The sequence below is a fragment of the Haliotis cracherodii genome, unplaced genomic scaffold (genome assembly GCF_022045235.1).
Source record: "Haliotis cracherodii isolate W230 unplaced genomic scaffold, xgHalCrac1.p SCAF_1, whole genome shotgun sequence".
NCBI classification, from domain to species: Eukaryota; Metazoa; Mollusca; class Gastropoda; order Lepetellida; family Haliotidae; genus Haliotis; species Haliotis cracherodii.
In genome coordinates this window covers 64316019-64336356 of record NW_027266264.1, presented here as the reverse complement: position 1 = coordinate 64336356, position 20338 = coordinate 64316019, and the positions used below count along the sequence as shown (strand labels likewise).

General features: G+C 38.3%; 1 protein-coding gene across 2 annotated transcripts in view; it reads left to right on the top strand.

Moving 5' to 3' along the window:
- The window catches only part of LOC139456411 (acetylcholine receptor subunit beta-like 1), a 62241-nt gene extending 42881 nt beyond the window's left edge, over nucleotides 1-19360 (top strand). For both annotated transcript variants that reach the window (XM_071238234.1, XM_071238150.1), the window contains exons 2-6: nucleotides 10230-10363; nucleotides 13653-13697; nucleotides 15196-15305; nucleotides 16103-17075; nucleotides 17415-19360. In XM_071238234.1, coding sequence (XP_071094335.1) covers nucleotides 10230-10363; nucleotides 13653-13697; nucleotides 15196-15305; nucleotides 16103-17075; nucleotides 17415-17576 — 1424 coding nt within the window. In that variant the 3' untranslated portion in view covers nucleotides 17577-19360. The remainder of the gene's footprint in view (nucleotides 1-10229; nucleotides 10364-13652; nucleotides 13698-15195; nucleotides 15306-16102; nucleotides 17076-17414) is intronic.
- Nucleotides 19361-20338: the final 978 nt, after the last annotated feature.

The window sequence follows — 20338 nt, the reverse complement described above, 5'->3', positions numbered from 1 at the left end:
TGTAGCTGTAGGTACATCTAAAGTCAAATAACATTTAATACCCCTTATATCTTCAAACAACAGACTTAGAATATGCGAGTAGGTATAAAACCAGCAACCTATACAATTACCTATTAGTTCATGACAAATCGTCTTAAAATATATATTTACTTTGCTGCACAAGATATACTCCAATACTTTCGCTTAGTTTTGCTGTACTTCCATAATCTCATCATCATAACTCAGTTCGATGCTATGGCCAATGGTACTGGAAGGAAACCTAAGTAACTCACACCGCTGTGTCACAGTAACCTGTTCCATCAACCCACCGTTAAATTGACACGTACACCACTCCAACTCCTGACAGTATAGTGACATGTTGGATATCCCTCGTTCTTCCTACAGCTCCTCCAGGTATGTCCCACATCGGAATGTTCGAGCCTGCCGCAGTGACACAGTGTACGCTACAGTAATGACTGCTGAATGACTCTGGGGAGCAGGAAGGGGGGATGAGGGCATATTCCCAGTATTGCCTAATGGGGTGTAAGCCCAGGGTCAACAGGTGTGTGGGTCTGCGAGTGCTCACGTGGCAGAAGTGTATGCTTCGCGGATGTCATGCAAGAAACACATTATCTGGTCTGGGAATTGCCACAAACCTAGAACAGAACATGGTGACATATTCGAAATAATATTGAGAGTCCGAAGATGAAACAACATGCCCATGCTCATAATGTAAATTGTTGAACCAATCTGCATGATATACTTCATGTTCATAGTGTAAACTGTTGAACCAATCTTCATTGTATATTTCATGTTCATAGTGTAAATTGGACCAGCGACATGGCGAGTCTCATGCTTATAGCGTATAATGTTGAAGGATAAGTTTGTATCATGTTAATGTATGAATGTATAAGTGGTCATATTCTTTTTTTAGTATATATTGTTGAACCAGCAGTATGGGTCGTCAATACAGACGAAGATGGCAAAGAACAATATACACGTGTCTCATTGATCAAGCTTTTCCTGCTATTGGGCGTCCAACATCATATACAGCACACTGAGGTCAAAACATTATATGCTAATGCAACTGTATAAGAGAGGTTTATGTGTTATTAATATTCCGTTTTAAAGCAGACGGTTTACAGTCACCCTTTTAATGACTAATTAATTTGTAAGTTATCATTTTTGTAATGGAAATACTGTACTCTACCCTTTCTTACAATACTCACTTAAGAGTACGTGCCTATTAAGAAGATAGCTCACAACTGCATATGGGAAGCACATGTGATGCGGCGAAGGTATGGGAAAACATTATCAATTACAGACGTGTTTAAAGATACATCAAAGCCGAACACCACAGACAAGCTTGGGGCTCGATCTTTCAGCTGGAAGGAGGAGGAAGTAGGAGAACAAGAATGTATCTCTTCCACATTAATGCTATAAAACAAAGTTCCTCGTTGAAATCGCTTATATGTCTTTCATTGGGTGTGTCATAATTCGAGCAGATGAAGTTTCAGTTTCATTGCCATAAACTTTTTGTTTTTTATGCTTCTTTCCTGTATATACATAAATATATTGGTATTTATGTATATATTATAGTACATTTTGCAGAATTGTTCAATATAGGCAGGTGTTTTCTTGAAATGAAAACCATGATACATGATCCGAACACCACAAAATATAGTAGGTTTTTGTCTAAGAGAAGGAAAGTGTGGATTAGGGTTTGTATTGGTTACTCTGAGATTTTAGTTCATTCATGCCAACCTTCTCGGTGTATATTACAATGCGTTTCAAGGTATATGGTCGCCGTACTTGATTGAAATCTCATGAATCATACAGGAGTTGACTTACTACTGTAACAATGACATCAGGGCGACGCTGACCCATTGTTCGGGGGATCACGGGGTAGATTAGGTACCAGCAACGTATACCCATGCATACCACACTGGATGCATAAAACTATGAAATTGTGATATACATGACGTTAAGTCCATACACTGGAGAATTTGATTGAATTTTATTAGATGACTTCGTTGGTCACTGCACCCGATGACATATATTGATGCTTAAACACATGACACCAATCTGAAGCGAGATTATGTTTGATTACTTTGTCGTCGTACCTCAACACTATGAAAAGAAACCCATGCAAATACCCTTGATTTGTCTGCTTCAATCAAGGCACGCATCCTACAAATCACCATAATATAGAGTGAATATCGGTGACTATTGCATAAAGCTCTATCAACTGTAAAATATGCGGCTTAATGAATATATTCTGAGTAAGTAACGTGAATCATTCCTTATATTACCAAAATATACCGTTCGTAATAGAAATGCATTGAAAAGAAAAAGAAAAAAGATTTTTCTGTAATCATTGAATCGTTGTTTTAACCCTGCATCGGATAGTTTTGGAGCAACACTTCGGTCCAATTGCATTAGCCTTAGCCGCTTCCGGGTTGTGACGTCATAACATGCAGTGATTTATGAGCGTTGGTTATAACTTGGCACAAACGTCTCTTTCCTCATCGTGCTTTTTCACTTAGCCTTGATGGTACACCCAAGACCACCAGTGTACGCACTGAAGAGAAGACCCACGCGAAGCAATAGGAAGCGTTGTGCAATTGAAAATGTTGTGCAAGAAAAGGCGTATTTCAGCAAGTACTAGTTACTAGTATATGACGCATTGAACAACTTCGACTGTTCAAACATGTGCATGGAGACGCTTTCATCGGTTTCCTATCTTTGATTGATTCCAATGAAGCACCAATGTTTGGTGTATTCTACTGTATTCACTTGTTTTTGTTGTGTTCTACTAAAGTACAAGTGTCTGATGTATTCTACTAAAGCGCTATTGTTTATTGTATTCTACTGAAGAATTAAGAGTTAATTCTTTCTACTAAAGCCCTAGTGGTTATGGAATCCGACTGAAGCATTAGTGTTTATTGTATTCTAATAAAGTACTAGTGTTTTATGTATTCTAATGAAGCACTAGTGTTTATTGTTTTCATCTGAACACAAAGGGATTTTCTTCTATTGAAACACTTGTGTTTATTGTACTCTACTGAAACACTTTAATATAATTGTTTATTGTATTTTTCTGAAGCACCAGGGATTTTGTTTTGTTTTCGACAGATCACAAATGTTCGTAATCGACTTTCACAATCATAGTGTCATACGGAGTCGAAAATCCCCCCGAGATTAGTCACCATCCATAAGAAATACGGTGAAGGGTTGTACAAAGCTGTTCACAAGCTGTAATGGATAGTGTAGGGATGCGATTGCTTAGCCAATTAGTCACAGCGCTTCCCTCTCACAAACAAATCCAAGTTCGAATCTCGAGTACACAATAGCTATCTATTATTGCTGACAACGACACAGCTCTAACCATGTTGTGTATGATTTGAAGATACAGATTATATCATATTAAAAGAAATTTTTCAAAACAATCTTGCATGCATTTGCGGCTCTTCTCATCAGACAATTTAGCCATCAACGATAGTCGTCAAATTTGAGTTGCAAACGGTCTAGCGTTACCATAAAGAACCATAATATTACTTCAGGAGATTTCATGGGAATATCAAATGGTCAAAATAGAAGAGAAAAATCAGTTTTTGTAGCTACAGGAGCGTCACCCTGACGTCCCAATAAATGTCCAGGATTCATCAAAGGCCATGTATCTTTGATCAACACATCGTATCATCGTAAACGTTGAGCCAGAGTTGACATTAAACTGGAGGCAATAAAACCGAACTTTTATATCAAAATAGAGTAATGCAGCCATAAAAGGCAAGGATCTGTCTTTATTAGCCGTAGGAATTGAGTGTGCCTGGTGTTACGTGTCCCAAGTAATGGACCAACAATGAATGTTAAATTATGAAGACACAACATCTGTTGTCCACATCCCCAATAAAGTTAAAGAGTGAAATTTGGGTTACAGGGTAGATGTGGTGTCCACTAGTCCAGTATGTATGCCTACAAATCATGAGTGTAATCGAAGTATGGTTTGGATATTTGTTGGGTTTTTTATTGCCCTATTTATTGTGCGCCGAAGGCACATTCGATGTTCGTACACATATCAACCATGTAAACAGTGATTGGGGGTTTGTCGATGCTTTGGGTGGTATTTCAGATACACCAAGGCGGTCAAAATGATGTGGGAGGGTTTTCCAATGTATGAGTTGTGGTACTTCTTCACAACGTGTTAAAATACTCTGAAACTGGACGCCCATTTTTTGTGGCTATGGGATATCATTTGTGTGATATGGTTTTTCAATGAATCGATTAGTTGTGCCCTGTTCTTCAAAGAGAAAGGCCATGGGTTGAAGCTCCTATATTATATTATATTTTGTGGATGTTAATGCTAAGTTCCTTTATTTACTTCTTTTGGGGAGTATTCGATACATAACTTTTTGTATTCCCCTGATGTTTAATTGTAAACACATGTCTAAACTAATCTAACAGTCTCATTTCCATGCACAAGGAAGGAAAAAAACACATATACCCTTGTGCTGCCATATTTAACTGTTCTTATCAGTCCGGTATCTCGCGTAATTTTTATCAGATATGTCCATCTTTAACTGTGAAAGTTACTTGGGCGTGAAAACTTGATGACAGCATTAAGATGGCACATTTCACTTCATGACATAAAAAAGCATAGGTATAGTTGCTTCAGTGGAACAATGCAATTCTAACTAGAGGGTACGATGGGGATTCCGATATATTTTAAGCAATAAAAGTCGTCCCTAACTAGACATTGATGTTGTATGTAAGGAGATCCACTCATATACTACATGACAATCCTAGACATCGATCTTTTAATACACTACATGACAAACTTAGAAATGATGTTGTATTTAAGGAGATCCACACATACACTACATGACAAACTTAGACATTGATGTTGTATGTAAGGAGATCCAATCATATACTACATGACAAACTTAGACATTGATGTTGTATGTAAGGAGATCCAATCATATACTACATGACAAACTTAGACATTGATGTTGTATGTAAGGAGATCCAATCATATACTATATGACAAGTCAAGACATTGATGTTGTATGTAAGGAGATCCACTCATATACTACATGACAAACCTGGACATTGATGTTGTATGTAAAGAGATCCACTCATATACTACATGACAAACCAAGACATTGATGTTGTATGTAAGGAGATCCACTCATATACTACATGACAAACCAAGACATTGATGTTGTATGTAAGAAGATCCACTCATATACTATATGACAAACCAAGACATTGATGTTGTATGTAAGGGGATCCACTCATATACTACATGACAAACCAAGACATTGATGTTGTATGTAAGGGGATCCACTCATATACTACATGATAAACCAAGACATTGATGTTGTATGTAAGGAGATCCACTCATATACTACATGACAAACCAAGACATTGATGTTGTATGTAAGGAGATCCACTCATATACTATATGACAAACCAAGACATTGATGTTGTATGTAAGGTGATCCACTCATATACTACATGACAAACCTAGACATTGATGTTGTATGTAAGGGGATCCACTCATATACTACATGACAAACCAAGACATTGATGTTGTATGTAAGGAGATCCACTCATATACTACATGACAATCCTAGACATCGATCTTTTAATACACTACATGACAAACTTAGAAATGATGTTGTATTTAAGGAGATCCACACATACACTACATGACAAACCAAGACATTGATGTTGTATGTAAGGGGATCCACTCATATACTACATGACAAACCAAGACATTGATGTTGTATGTAAGGGGATCCACTCATATACTACATGACAAACCTAGACATTGATGTTGTATGTAAGGAGATCCACTCATATACTACATGACAAACCTAGACATTGATGTTGTATGTAAGGGGATCCACTCATATACTACATGACAAACCAAGACATTGATGTTGTATGTAAGGGGATCCACTCATATACTACATGAGAAACCAAGACATTGATGTTGTATGTAAGGAGATCCAATCATATACTACATGACAAACCAAGACACTGATGTTGTATGTAAGGAGATCCAATCATATACTATATGACAAGTCAAGACATTGATGTTGTATGTAAGGGAATCCGCTCATATACTACATGACAAACCAAGACATTGATGTTGAATGTGAGGAGATCTACACATATTCTGCATGACAACCAGACTCCTAAGTGATGTTGAATGTGAAGAGTTCCAAACATAATCTGTATGACAACTAGACCCCCCTGGTGATGTTGAATTTGAGGAGATCCACACATACTCTCCGTGACAACTAAACCCCCCAGTGATGATAAATGTGAGAAGATCCACTCATATTCTACATGGCCACTAAACCCTTAAGTGAAGTTGAATGTGAGATCTACACATATTCTACATGTCCACACGACCCTTAAGTGAGGTTGAATGTGAGGAGATCCACTCATATTCTGCATGACAAGTAGACCCGGTTATCTGTTATATGAGGAGACTCATTCTTATTGTACATGACAAGTAGATCCCCCAGTATTTTTGTTTTGGTGGTGATCAAGTCATATTCTACATGACAACTAGAGCCCCTTGTGATTGGATCTTGTATGCGATAAATTTAGTCATAATCAAAGTAACAAACATACCCCGTAGTGATTTTGATTGGCGGGTGATTAAGTCATATCCTTCATAACAACTACACCCCTTGTGATATGATCTTGTTTGCGATAAATGTAATCATTTTCTAATATATCATATACCCCGTAGTGATAGTGTATGCTGGGTGTTCAGTCATATCCTACAAGATAACTAAAACACACTGCTGGTCCCGTGCTTATGGCTTGCCCATGAAGCTATTGATCGTAATCCTGCCCTAGTTTAAGAGCTGATGTTGGTTGATTCAACAGGTGGTGAGCATAATGGCCGATTCAGAGTTTCAATATTGTCCCTAGAGCAACGACGAGGCTCAAAGTACTTTGCTAACTAGCAATAATATTTCCTCACACGAAGGGATTCGGATGAGCACCACGATTTTGTATGATACAGTTCCCAAGTGGAGTTTTCAAAAGTAGTTTTGCTCTTGGAATTTAGTAAAGATCAAAAGAAAAGTATGGACAAGTGATTTGCTAGTTTACGTCACGTGTGGTTAAAGTATGATAAAGCGTAGTGAAAGCGAAGAATGATATCCGTTGCAAAGTCTTATGGTATTGTATCGCTGAAGTGAAAATCATACTCCACACAACTGTTTCTCTAACTTGATACCATATTTACACAAGATGGTTGTTTATATTTGATAGATTAAATGAATGTCATTTAGAAAGACGTTTTTACCGGCCAATCCTAAATTGAGAAATTGAGGGAATTATGTAACGTGACAAATGGGTAATTTCCTGGGTTTTTTTAGCTGACTGGCTTTGACAATTAAAGCACCTTTTCACCGATGTTGATTATCACTGTTATACATGTATTACACACATAGCGCAACAGCCTGACGCATATCGTCATATTTCATTTCAACAATATTACAGCTATTTTCGTATTCGGTTTGAACTCGTACTGACCTCCTACAAGATTTTATCCTAACAGTACACAGATTAAAAAAAATGGGCAATGATTCAAAATATTCCGGTCGAATATTCCTTTTTGACACAGATATCTTTTTGTTATCCCTTTTGAAGAAATATCAATACAGTTGATTAAAGATTTTGTCAATATTGAGCATGTTTAGCTTTTGAATGCTACGGGATTTCATTATCTAGCACCCGGCAGGAGCGATCAGAATTCCGTTTCTAGGCAACCGCGCGTGCTAAAGGCGCGAGGGCACATCGTCGTTTTACTCTTTGAACCACCTATGAGAATTTCATCCTCTGGAGGATGATATCCGCTGCGTTATCCTCGATTTCCTCAAACATTGCTCCACAACTGCAGACAACCTTCTGATGGGAGTATCTGTAAAGAGAATAGTATTCCAATTAAAGAGGGTGTTCTATGCCATGTGTGTCATAGCCCGTCCAAAATTAGGACAATAAATGTGTGCCAAAGCTTCCACCTGGCAGAGTTCCATGTTCATCTGAGAAAAAGAACAAAAGACTCATTAACTATAGCGCCTGGGGGAAGCCTGTCAGGAGATGACTGCAAACCCTATTCGTATAAGCATAGTTTACCAGCCAACACGGAAAACATAACACGTGTCTCCACGATCCAGATATGCCATTCCACACTGACTCAGTAAACGTAGACGCTTTTCATTCTTGTTTCACCACACGTCTCATATTTGCGTGTTGAACCTAATGGAACAGGGCATAGAATATTTGTCGATGATTGAATACACGTACCATGCTTCATTTGAGAACGGTGGAAGTATGTTTGTATATAATGTTTAACTCTTTGTTCATATTCAGTAAATGATATAACATGTAAGTGTAGATATCGTTTTGGGGTGAGATTCCATCAAATTTGTAAATTATGCAAATATTCTTTAGACTATTATGTAAGTTTTCATATCAGCGAACATACACTGCGATAGGAGAATAGGTATCGGAGTATTATGTAAATAGACTTTTGAGTCATCTTCCCTCTCTACCTCACTACACGAAGCTGCTGTAACAGACCGAAACAGTCTCTTCATGCAAAGGAAAAACAACACGTGCTCTCCATCTTAATCAATACTGAAGTGATTCTCCCATCTGATTAGAATCCACTGCAAGAACAATATTATTTGGGTAATGCAACTATTACCTGTATGGTAACTGTGACTGTATGTGCGAGTAGCGATGCGGACTTGAACAAATGTGCCAGCGTGTAAAATAGGCATCGTGGGAGTTGATAGCACCGTGCCACTATCGGATAGTTAACTCCGTGTGGGCCGTGGACCGAACTACATTTACACTTGGGCGATCACAGTGTTTCACGCCATGTTTTGTTTGGGACGGGTCCAGGGGATCATGTGCGAAATGAAATTAGGAATATTCCTTTCATTTTACAGTGAGTGGCAGTATTTTATTGGATCTTCTCGATCCACGAGGATTACAGTCCAACTTTCGATTTAGTACGCGTTTGGTTTTGCATCTCACATTCCTGTCTAGGTTGGTATGTCGGCTTCACTTGCAGTACAAGCTTTATCATTTATCAGGAGATTAGACATGATATATGTGTATTGGTGAAGCTTATATATTTACAAGGTGTTCTTGTGTGACTAAGTTTTGAAAAGTACGTCAGTTATTTATTGACTTCTAAGATCAATTCCGGTGTGTCTGTTTGTTTGTTGTTTAATGCCGCACTCAGCAATATTCCAGCTCTATGACGGCAGTCTGTAAATAATTTCATCTGGACCAGACAATGAGAGGTATTGTGAACACCGATCAACGCCATCAGGGTTCGATGACATGCCATCAACCAAGTCACCGAGCCTGACTATTGAATCCATATGGTCGCTTCTTACGACAGCAATATGTGGCTAGGGACCAATTCTAAACCGGAATCCATACGGTGTGACCACACTGACAGATAAAACATCATGATGACGTGGAATCTGGGAGTTGAACCCACGACCAGTGGGTCCAGGCAATCCTGCGTTAAATCAAACTAATTCACGCTTTGTGGATATTTTCCATTGACATACATGTAGATGATAATGTAGGTGGTGATGTGGGTGATGATGTAGATGGTGACGTAGATGTTGATGTAGATGATGATGTTGTAGGTTGTGATGTAGATGGTAATGTTGATGATGGTGTAGGAGGTTATGTAGGGTATGATGTAGATGGTGATTTAGATTGTGACGTAGATGTTGATGCAGATGGTAATGTAGACGATGATGTAGGTGGTGATGTAGACGGTCATGTAGATGGTGATGTAGACGATTATGTAGATGGTGATGTGGACGATGATGTAGGTTATGATGTAGATGGTGATTTAGATTGTGATGTAGATGTTGTAGTTGTTGATGTAGATGGTAATGTTGATGATTATGTAGGCCGAGATGTAGATGGTAATGCAGATGATGTAGATGGTGATGTAGACGATGATGTAGGTAACGATGTAGATGATGAGATTCTGAGGCGTCTTTTATATTCTCAGTCTCTGCCCCTTTATTTGAAACTTTTAACAAACTTCATTTACTTGCTATTCTATACACATGATGATGATGATGATGATGATGATGATGATGATGATGATGATGGTTGCATATTGCATGTGACGTAGACCATTTCTCTGTTATTAATTCCTTACCAATTTACTGTTTCAGCGGCGAACCAAGACCGCTTGGTGTACGACCTCTTCACGAAGAACGGGTACAATCCTCTCATCAGACCAGTAAATGAAGTGAACGATTCCCTCCATATAGACTTCAGTTTACAGCTAAGCCAGATTATAAGCCTGGTAAGTGCAACATCTTCTTTTATTTCGATATTCATTTTATACACATATAGGTGTTTCATTGTACATGTACATGAATATCTCAATGTGTGTGGAACTCTCTAGTGTTGTAGTGTGCGTGGTTAAGTCAAGTGTGTTGTTCTGGTGAGGACTGTTTGATTTCATTGTCTCTGTCCTGTGGGGCAGTGCGGTATCGTGTAGGTTGAAGCGTTCGCCCGTCACGCCGAAGTCGTGGGTTCGATTTCCCATATAGGAACACGCCGCGATATTGCTGGAATATTGCTAAAAGCGACATAACCCTAAAATAATTGGGGTTATATCACAGGTCTCCGGTTACGAGTATTAGATGAAAATAAATACTTCATTTCCAGCTTCTGTTACTTTTGGGCATTTATTTTGGATATTTATAGGATAAGACAAATTGTCCTCTCGTTCTTATACGTGTAATATCATCTTTGATGGGTGTTTGCAATAGAAGTTATTAAATGTCATCTTGAAGGCGTCACATTGTGGTGTCACTATGCTGATCAAACTGACGCGAATATTTGTTGACATTAAAAAGGCTGGACTTTGTTGGATCGTCCCTTTAAAAGCCTTAAAAAAGCGTCTTTTGAAGATTACAAGTGATACGAAAAACAAATTGTGACTTCATTGACCTGTCTCAGAGCTACCGTAATACGTTGTGCGTCCCGAGCCACATAATCTGACGCTGAATCTTATTGATGGTTCAAAGGACGAAGACGACCGGCTTTATATTTTCATAGATGCCTAATTGACGCTGTGTTGACGTCACAGGGCTTCCTCCCCATCGCAGATTTTATTGAATTGATTCAGGGCCTTCAAATGAGGACACGTCCACCACAGGAACTCCTGCCATTTACCAGGAATAACATCTCAGTCTATACCACTTTGTAGTTTACCTAAGTAAGGATCCTGTATGTCATAAACTTTTCCACATACTCACTTCATCGTCTTAGTCTATGAATCTGTCAAGTCAGCCATTACGTGAATTTTATTGGCATCAATTGTTTACCACGGCTTAATCCTTAAACCACTTATAATGCTTGGGGAAGTGCCATCATTTGGCATTTAAACCATTATCCTTTTACCATTACCGATCCTTTTGCTGTAGCTGATTCTGAGCCAGGTATTTAATGGTGATTCTAAACCAAATTTAAACAAGTAACACTGATGCAACTTTAGGTCATTATGCAAACTTATAGGAAAATGATATATCAACCATAACACGATATAAGGCTGGGAAATCACAAGAATTCAGGGCTCGATTATTCTACTTCCAGAATCAACAGATGATCATTATTTCTCCATTACGAAATCCACATTCGTAATCGTGTGTAAAACATTATCAAAAATAATTGTTACAGGTTCTAGGTTTGGTTATTTCTGTTATTTGTAAGCATGAATCCTCTCAGTATATTTTAATTATAGCAGCACTGTTCTGTTGACATTCCAACTCTTGTGTTTGAAAATATTATTTCTTTTCATTTTTAATACACTTTCAATATATTACACGAGAATAAATGTAAACATCACAGTCCATGTATTCATGACAATTATTACGAAAACCATGCCCTCAGGGAAAACAGGGAAAAGAAATTATGACATAACACTGCCTTTTTCATCATCAAATCGGGACGATGTGTCCCAAAGTAAGGCCCTTTATTCATTGGAGCAAATATAGATTCCTTTATACGGCTTTGACGATGAAAACTGAACATTTACATTGTGTTCGCCCCGGGGACACTTACCCGTTGATCTTTAAGAGGCCCATGTATAGTCTTTTCAAACATAAGAGACATCGTCTTTTTGTACCAAAAAAATTGTAATACCAGAGTCGTCGCATTGCCCCAGGTAATTATGACGTCAATTTAGTGGGTTATGACATGTGATTGCGTAGTGCAAATAAAATGAAGTGTTCGCCATTGCTGTCTAAATATTTGACAGCAAACAACAAAACATGATTATAACATTTTATTGGCTTTTTCTTGTTTACATTAGATAGAAAAAAATGTTCAACTTGTAGCTTTGTAAATATTTGCTTGTCAACAAAATCTATCCAAATTATCAGCAGGCTGTCGAGAAAAAGCAGAAGGAAAATGCAGAAGTCACTAGTAACTTTTCTAGGATTGAACGTGTCATACAATTAAGTCTTCTAATGTGCTTCAGGCTTATGGGCATGTCAATTTTCGGGGTAACAAGAGGGAAACTTCCAAATTAAAGTTCCCTCGAGTGGTCGAGGAAGGAAAGGATTTAATTTGGTTATTGTTGGGCGTGCTGCCACCACAGTAACTTGTCTACATTCACAGACGAGGCTTCACTGGAAGAACTCAATTTAAGTGCATCTTGGTAAAGAAATCACCGATTTAAGGGTGTAACCACAGAATCATAGTGTCATATTGCCCGCGGTATGCTGTTTCAACCATCTGCAAAATACAGATTGTTTGTTTCTTTAACAAACAACCCTGCAATAGTCCAGTTGCATGTATATGGCGGCGGTCTGTAGGTAATCGTGTCTGGACCAGACAACCCAGTGATTGACATCGTGAGCTTCGATCTTTGTAATTGTGATACGATGACGTTAATCAACTGATTCAACGACCCTGACCACCCGATCTCGTTAGTTGCCTCTTGATACAAGCATGGGTTGTTGATTATCAATTCTATGCCGGATCCTTTCAGATTTTTCATCTGATATTGGTAATAGTGTGTTATTCAGTTCACATTTTGTTCTATTGTTAAAAACATATTGCGAACAGAATATTTAAACATTTACTGTATTTCATTATGGAAAATCTTAAAAGAGCCATACTTTTGCGACAGAAAATAAAGTGTACTTATAAAATGTTGATTATAACTTTGAATTCAATTCATAAATGCAATAAATGTATTTATTTGACGAACATAGGCCCGTCGATGAGAAATCTCCACATATCAAACCTATATTATGAACCTGACATAACGGGAACATGCCTAACATCCATAATAAAAGTGACAATTTAAAAAACAACGACAACACACACACACACACACACACACACACACACACACACACACACACACACACACACACACACACAATCACGAATCATTTAAGAGGTAGTAGCGCTTAAATTGAGTATGGCATATGTCAATACCTCATCCGATATGTTATCAATACTCTTTTGTGTGAGAGTCTTGAAAAGAAATAGTCATAGGATACATTGGTACTGTTATGGCCTAACATAACCTGACAATGTAATTAGTATATGTATTTGATTATCTTTTCTTTCAGGATGAAAAGAACCAGGTGATGAAGACAAATGTGTGGCTGCAAATGGTAAGGATCTCCAAGATGTGTCATTAGACTTATTTTCCACCACTACAGTGTAAAATACTCGATTCTGATTGGACAATCGGATGTTTCAAACAACCGACTTAAAATATATCCGATTCACATCACTTCATAATAACATATTGATGTTAAAAATGGACCTTGGTTATTAATAATCAGCAAATAAAAGTTCCTAAGATGCAGATTCTTTGGACAATATACGTTGAAAAACTACATGAAAACGACGAGGTCATTTCGGAACGCATTCAAATCAAAATGAAGTGTAGTAACTTCAAATCGAGGACGTACTGTAAATGGTGGTATTGTTATCTCTTAAATGGTATGGGAGTTACATCCTTTGTGTGTAACGTACTGTCACTTTGCACGGACTAGCAGCCTACTCTCACCCAGATGCCCACGGAAATGTTTTCCACGTTTTTAAAACACGTGCTGTGTTTACCAGTACGCTTCTTGGTCAGTGTTGCTAGACAGTGTTGCCAATTTGTCTTCCCAGGTACCGTTATAGTATTTTAGACATCATTTAGCTTTACGCTATATCTCAATACGACAAACTGATATATTGTTTGTCAACGAGATTTCAGAAGGTACGTTTTCTTTGATCGCCAAAATAGTTAATTACAATAAGTATGGTTAGAATGCTAGCATTATCTATTTATACCTAACTGAGAATATATTTCTCAAATATATTTAGCATTCCTCTTTTTCAACACAATCATTTTCGTTAGATAAGTATATTATCTCTTCTCTTTCGTTATTCTTCCTTTTATTCTCCATTTTTCGTCTTTGCAAAATTATTTGTGACGTGTTTTGGTAATATTTCATCTAGTTTGAAGAATATGTATTTGTGATAATTATGTCGCTCGCAGAAAATAAACTGTCAATCATCACAGATTTGTTTTCAAAACCTATGCATGACCGCCTCCGTGGTCGAGTGGATAGAGCGTCTGTCCGAAGATGTAAAAAATATACTTTGGCATTATAGGGATAACAAAGGATTGGCCGACTCGTAGTCTGTACAGTGTGTCTGAGTAGGGTATCCATGTTAAACTGCGACATGGTATCTCGTAAGGGAATTATAATGAGAAAAGAATCTGCTCAGGAAAACAGTATACTGTGTCCAAATGTGGTATCAGTGTTACACTGTCTCATTGTATATCAATGGTCTAGCACTATAATACTTGCATTTGTGTAAACAAGCACAAGCAGCCACACCACACCCTAACCCACCCGCCTCACATATATGCATATTTTACGCATTTTTAATATATATCCTTTAATACAACATGGCATGCACGTAAACAAACACAAACCAGTTTTATCAGCATCCGACACAAGTCACATCAGGTAAAATGTCATTAAAACCTTGTTTCTTTTTAAAAAAATGGTCAGACTCTGTATTTTCCAAAATAGTGACAATTACTGTGCGTGCATTTACAGTCATATTAACTATCACGAGTTTATATGTGCTACTCATCTGTTCAAGTACTGGAACGACACGCAGCTGTTCTGGAACACCGCAGAGTACGGGAACATCGACTCTATCAGGATCCGACCAGAGTCGGTATGGACGCCGGATATCGTGCTGTTTAATAAGTGAGTATAACATTATAAATCACCCCCACAATAAGCCTGATATTAGGGTATCAACACTGTATTTTACGCAATAATTATAGTATAGACACGTTATTAAACATTGTCAAATATATCATCGACTTTATGTCCATGTAAATAGCATGGATACAAATAGTGTTATTCGTTTATGAAAACGGCTAATCAGTGAACCTGACCATTTGCTTGGGTAGCTAGGGTTCTGATAAATCGTTTTTAAAACCAATGGTTGTGGACATTTTCTGATGCATAACCTGGATATACTGGACATATTTACCCAAATAAACTGTGCTATAAACTAAACGAAATAGGTCTTCTGTTTTTCGTATCCACCCGGGGTGCTTTCCTATATGTAAGTATAAGGACACGACAAAAAGGGGTAATTCACATTTCAATGGGATATACTTTGGTTAGCTTTACCTTACCACAAATCCTGTTGTACTTTCCGCCAGGAGTGGTAACAAATGTTGTTACTATGTATCAAGTAGAATCAAGAAGATATGAAATAGATATTTCGATAAGATATAATTTTTCATTCGAGTAAATATCACTTTATGCCTAAACTACTGTCACTCTGCCTCAATGACAAAGAATAAATAAACAATAACTTATAGATAGAACAATTGTAGTTTCTTATCAAGTAAGCTGTTTATCACATTTTGTGGTCTGAATCCGGAGTTAATTGTAAAAACACCCTTCTACAATAGTGATAGGCAATTTCCTCTATAGAGTTGGAAGACAAAGCTTGACACATGTAAAAGTATATTGTTTTACTCCTTCAGCGCCGACGGTAACTATGAAGTAACATACAAGTCCAATTGTGTCATCTACGCCACTGGTGAAGTCAACTGGATCCCCCCTGCTATTTACCAGAGTTCTTGCACCATCGACGTCGCGTATTTTCCCTTCGATCAGCAGGAATGTGAGATGAAATTCGGTTCTTGGACGTTCCAGGGGAACCAGCTGTCGTTTGGGTTCAGGGATGGACGTACAAAGCTGGATCTGACAGATTATCTGAAGAGCGGTACATGGGATTTGATTGATTGTCCTGGAGAAATTGTGAATGAAACAAATGGACGTGAAATACGCAAATTGATTATTTTCAAATTCATACTAAGGAGGAAGACCTTGTTCTACACAGTAAATCTTATCATCCCGTGTGTTCTCATCAGCTTTGTCAGCGTCTGTGTGTTTGCATTGCCCGCAGATGCCGGAGAAAAAATCACTCTGTGTATATCCATCTTGCTGGCGTTGGTCGTGTTTTTGTTGCTAGTTTCAAAGATCCTCCCTCCATCATTGAGGATACCTTTGATAGCCAAATATTTACTATTTACGTTCATTATGAATATTATAGCCATTTTGTCGACTGTTGTTATTATAAATAGAAATTACCGGAGCCCTCGTACTCATCAGATGCCAGAATGGGTACGAAAGCTATTTCTTTACTATATTCCAAAGATTTTACTCATGGAAAGACCGGATCATGAAGAGCGGTGGAAGAAGAAAGAGATTACTCCGCCACCGTCGTATCAGAACACACCAGAAACAAGGCGGGTGCCTCTGAATATGACCTCAGACCTCCTAGAACTTACGGAGATCCACCACCCTCACTGCAAATTGAATCCTCCGCTAGACCGCGGTAATGGCATTGACGACGGGGAAGAAGCTTTCAGGATGACGCCTGACCTCTACAAGGCAACAGAAGCAGTGAGATTCATCTACAAACACTTGAAAACAGAGGAAGACTATGAAACAGTAAGGATGGGTTATACGTTTGAAGAGCTTTCACTCATTTATAACATTGCGATTAACACAATTGTTTTGTTTAAAAATACCAACTGTCGCTTTTCATTCTTCCCTATATCAGTTAAGTATGGTACTTGTTACACAAGCATCCACACACATATAAACACACCTGAATTTATGACGTTATACGATAATCCAGAACGCCAAGGTAAACCCCATTTCGCCTAACCCCGAGCATGATCAAGGTATCTTGTATTGTGAAGATATTCTGTATCATATATCCTGTCTTTCATAATTTGCATGAAATCTTACTAGGTTTGAACTGACATGTATGTTTGATATCAACAGGTGCTAGATGACTGGAAGTACGTCGCACGAGTTCTGGACCGGATGATGCTGCTCATTTTTCTCTTCGTCACGTTCGGTGGAACAGTGGGGATCCTTATCAACGCGCCGCATATTCTCGAATATGTAGACCAAGATAAAATTTTGGAAGGCTGGAAAAATTGAAAGGAGACAATGACGTCTTTGTATTTGTATGATGGCACCACCCTTTGGTGTCTAGAAGACCGACAACAGCGTGTTTTCATGGGACAATTGTCTGGTCACGTGAGACAGAGTCACAACACTTCTTGATCACGTTGGAAACCTTTTCAAGGACGTGCAAGTCTGTGACAAGTATGACGTCACAATGACGTCATAAACGAAGGATGAACGATCGTGCAGTAAGGCAAATGATCTTAGAGGCCTAAAAGGCTTTGAGGGTGAAGTGTGTATGTTGTCTTATGCAACGGATGTCGACTTGTTCTTCATCCAACCTTTGACCTTTCCATGCTCTCATAAACATGAATGACGAGTCACTGTTTGAAGCGAAATGGGTATTATATAATCCCGTCTCCTAGTTTTCCCCCGTCGTATTTCTGTGTACACACAAGGGGGCCCAAGGAATAATCATCATGAATGCAAATGGTTTCAATTCTCAAAATGGATTCTCACGAGTGTTTTTGTTTTCAATACGTTGTTTACTTTCTAGATGATATTTATTTCATGTGATAGATGGTACAATTCACTGACAATGTCAGCCGGTTTGACATTGTGATTGGGCTAGCGTAGAATTACCATTGAAGATGTTTTGATACATACGTATAGTTATGCTATTCACAATAGTCTACGCCAGTAAACGGTGGGTAAACGTTATCGGGTTACTGTTCACCAACAAATGAAAGCATGTTTAGGATGTTTCTACTTGTGGATTATACGTTTGGTGAATTTATTGGAGTTAAGAACTTGACAAGAAATAATTAGACATTAACGCTTGTTAAATTATGTTCTGTTTGACATATATTTTATACAGGCGTGTTTTGGTGCAGTGTTGTGGACTGGTATGTCATATCTCTCTGTACAAACGTAAATCTCTGGGTAAAACAGGATATTATAAAATCGATCTGCACTATTTAGAAGGGATCAGCCAACATACGAGTTATGCAGGATTTAGAAAGGGTCGACCAACATACACGTTTTGCAGGATTTAGAAAGGATCAACAAATGTGCAAGTAGGCAATATTTAGAAAGGGTTCGAATTATTGTAGCAAACATATAGACAGGGACTTATCTCCTTTACCCGTGTATTGTTATTTGTTACTAAATACTTCTTTCGAATGCGAAATTTCAAAAACACTCAGACCAGTAGATTTCAAAATCAGGGTTAAATGTAAAAGCTGGAATGAATGTAGTCAAATGGCACTGAAAATGGTTGTAAATTACTCTGAAGCAATAATTCATTTGCACGCGAGTTCTTATTTTGTTTGGTTCAAATATTGACATTTGCGCGGGTATCTGTTCACACTATTGCCCTATGTTACTTATATCCTATTGTGTTTCACTGTTTACATCCCTTTTGTTAGCTCACCTGGTCAGCAGGTGGGAGTCTGTCTTTGGTGGCGGTCTCAGACATTTTATCTCATAATCTCTAGTTAACGTCCCGAATGTTGTGTGTCGAACCCTGGGTTGGCTTTATATTAAAACCATTTTTAGAAGCTGATTGTGTCTGCTTTTCTCTGACGGTGGACAAACAGAGTTTTTGTTTTCAGGACAAGGACATGTCGATGGCATTGTTTCTATTACATACTCAGGGAATTGTCCTCTTCAGAGACTATCGCAGAACACTCACCAAAGACACAACTTGTGATTAGCATGTCTACCACTACTGGTAGAAGCATCATTGCCTAGGGTATAAGTCTTGAAAGAAGATCTGCGATAAAGGGTGTGCAACATGTTACTGAATTGTACGCGTACTTTACGTGAATAATAATGGGGAATTACTACTATGCTTAGGGAAATTTCCAGAAATATTAATATGGGAGGTGGTAAATATGCCAACTGGTTAAAGCGTCCTCTCCTAACAGCGAAGGCCTCAGATTCGATTCCCCACATGAGTACAATGTGTGAAGCACCCTGGTGTTCCCTGTCGTGATATTGCTGGAATATTGGTAAATACTGTGTTAAACCATATTCACTCGCTCACTCATTTTGGCATTGTGGTTTTAGATCACAAATTGAAATGAAAAAAGTAAAGCATATTCCTCCGAAGATGTTTCTGAGTATTGTTTAAAGATAATTTATATATATTAACCATAATTAATGAACACAGTACACAGACAGACATGAACTGGGTAATATTTATTCGCGTATTGAGTGGGACTGGCTTATTAAATTTGGTTTCCCTAAACATTAGGGTTTCCTGCAAATTACCTCAGATAGTTCTCTCTGGCAATACGTTAGACGGTACACGGACATACAACGTGATACCAATAATACTCAACCTCGATATTGCACCACGGCGAAGGACCCACTTTTAAAATTCATACCTGTTAAAGTTCAAGCATCATTGTCGCCATCATGGAAAACTGTGCATATCAGTAGTGCAACACAACTCCCTGTGGCTGAAAAGGAACACGAAACCTGTACACAATGAAATCTCTTTCATCCGAACGCCACCATCCTTGGTGAAATCGAGGCGAGGGCGGGTAGTGGTTAAGGCGTTCGCTCGTCACGCTGAAGGCCCGGGTTCGATACCCAACATGGGTACATTATGTGGTATTGCTTGCATATTTCTAAGAGCGGCTTAAATCTATACTCGTTCACTCAGTCGATGGTACCGTCGGAATTCGGTTAACGAGGGCATTTTGTATGTAAATATAAAGCGTCAGCGTCAGTGAATACTCACTGTCGGAGCAGTTTCCATTGGGCGTAAATGGCAAACTAGAAGGGAA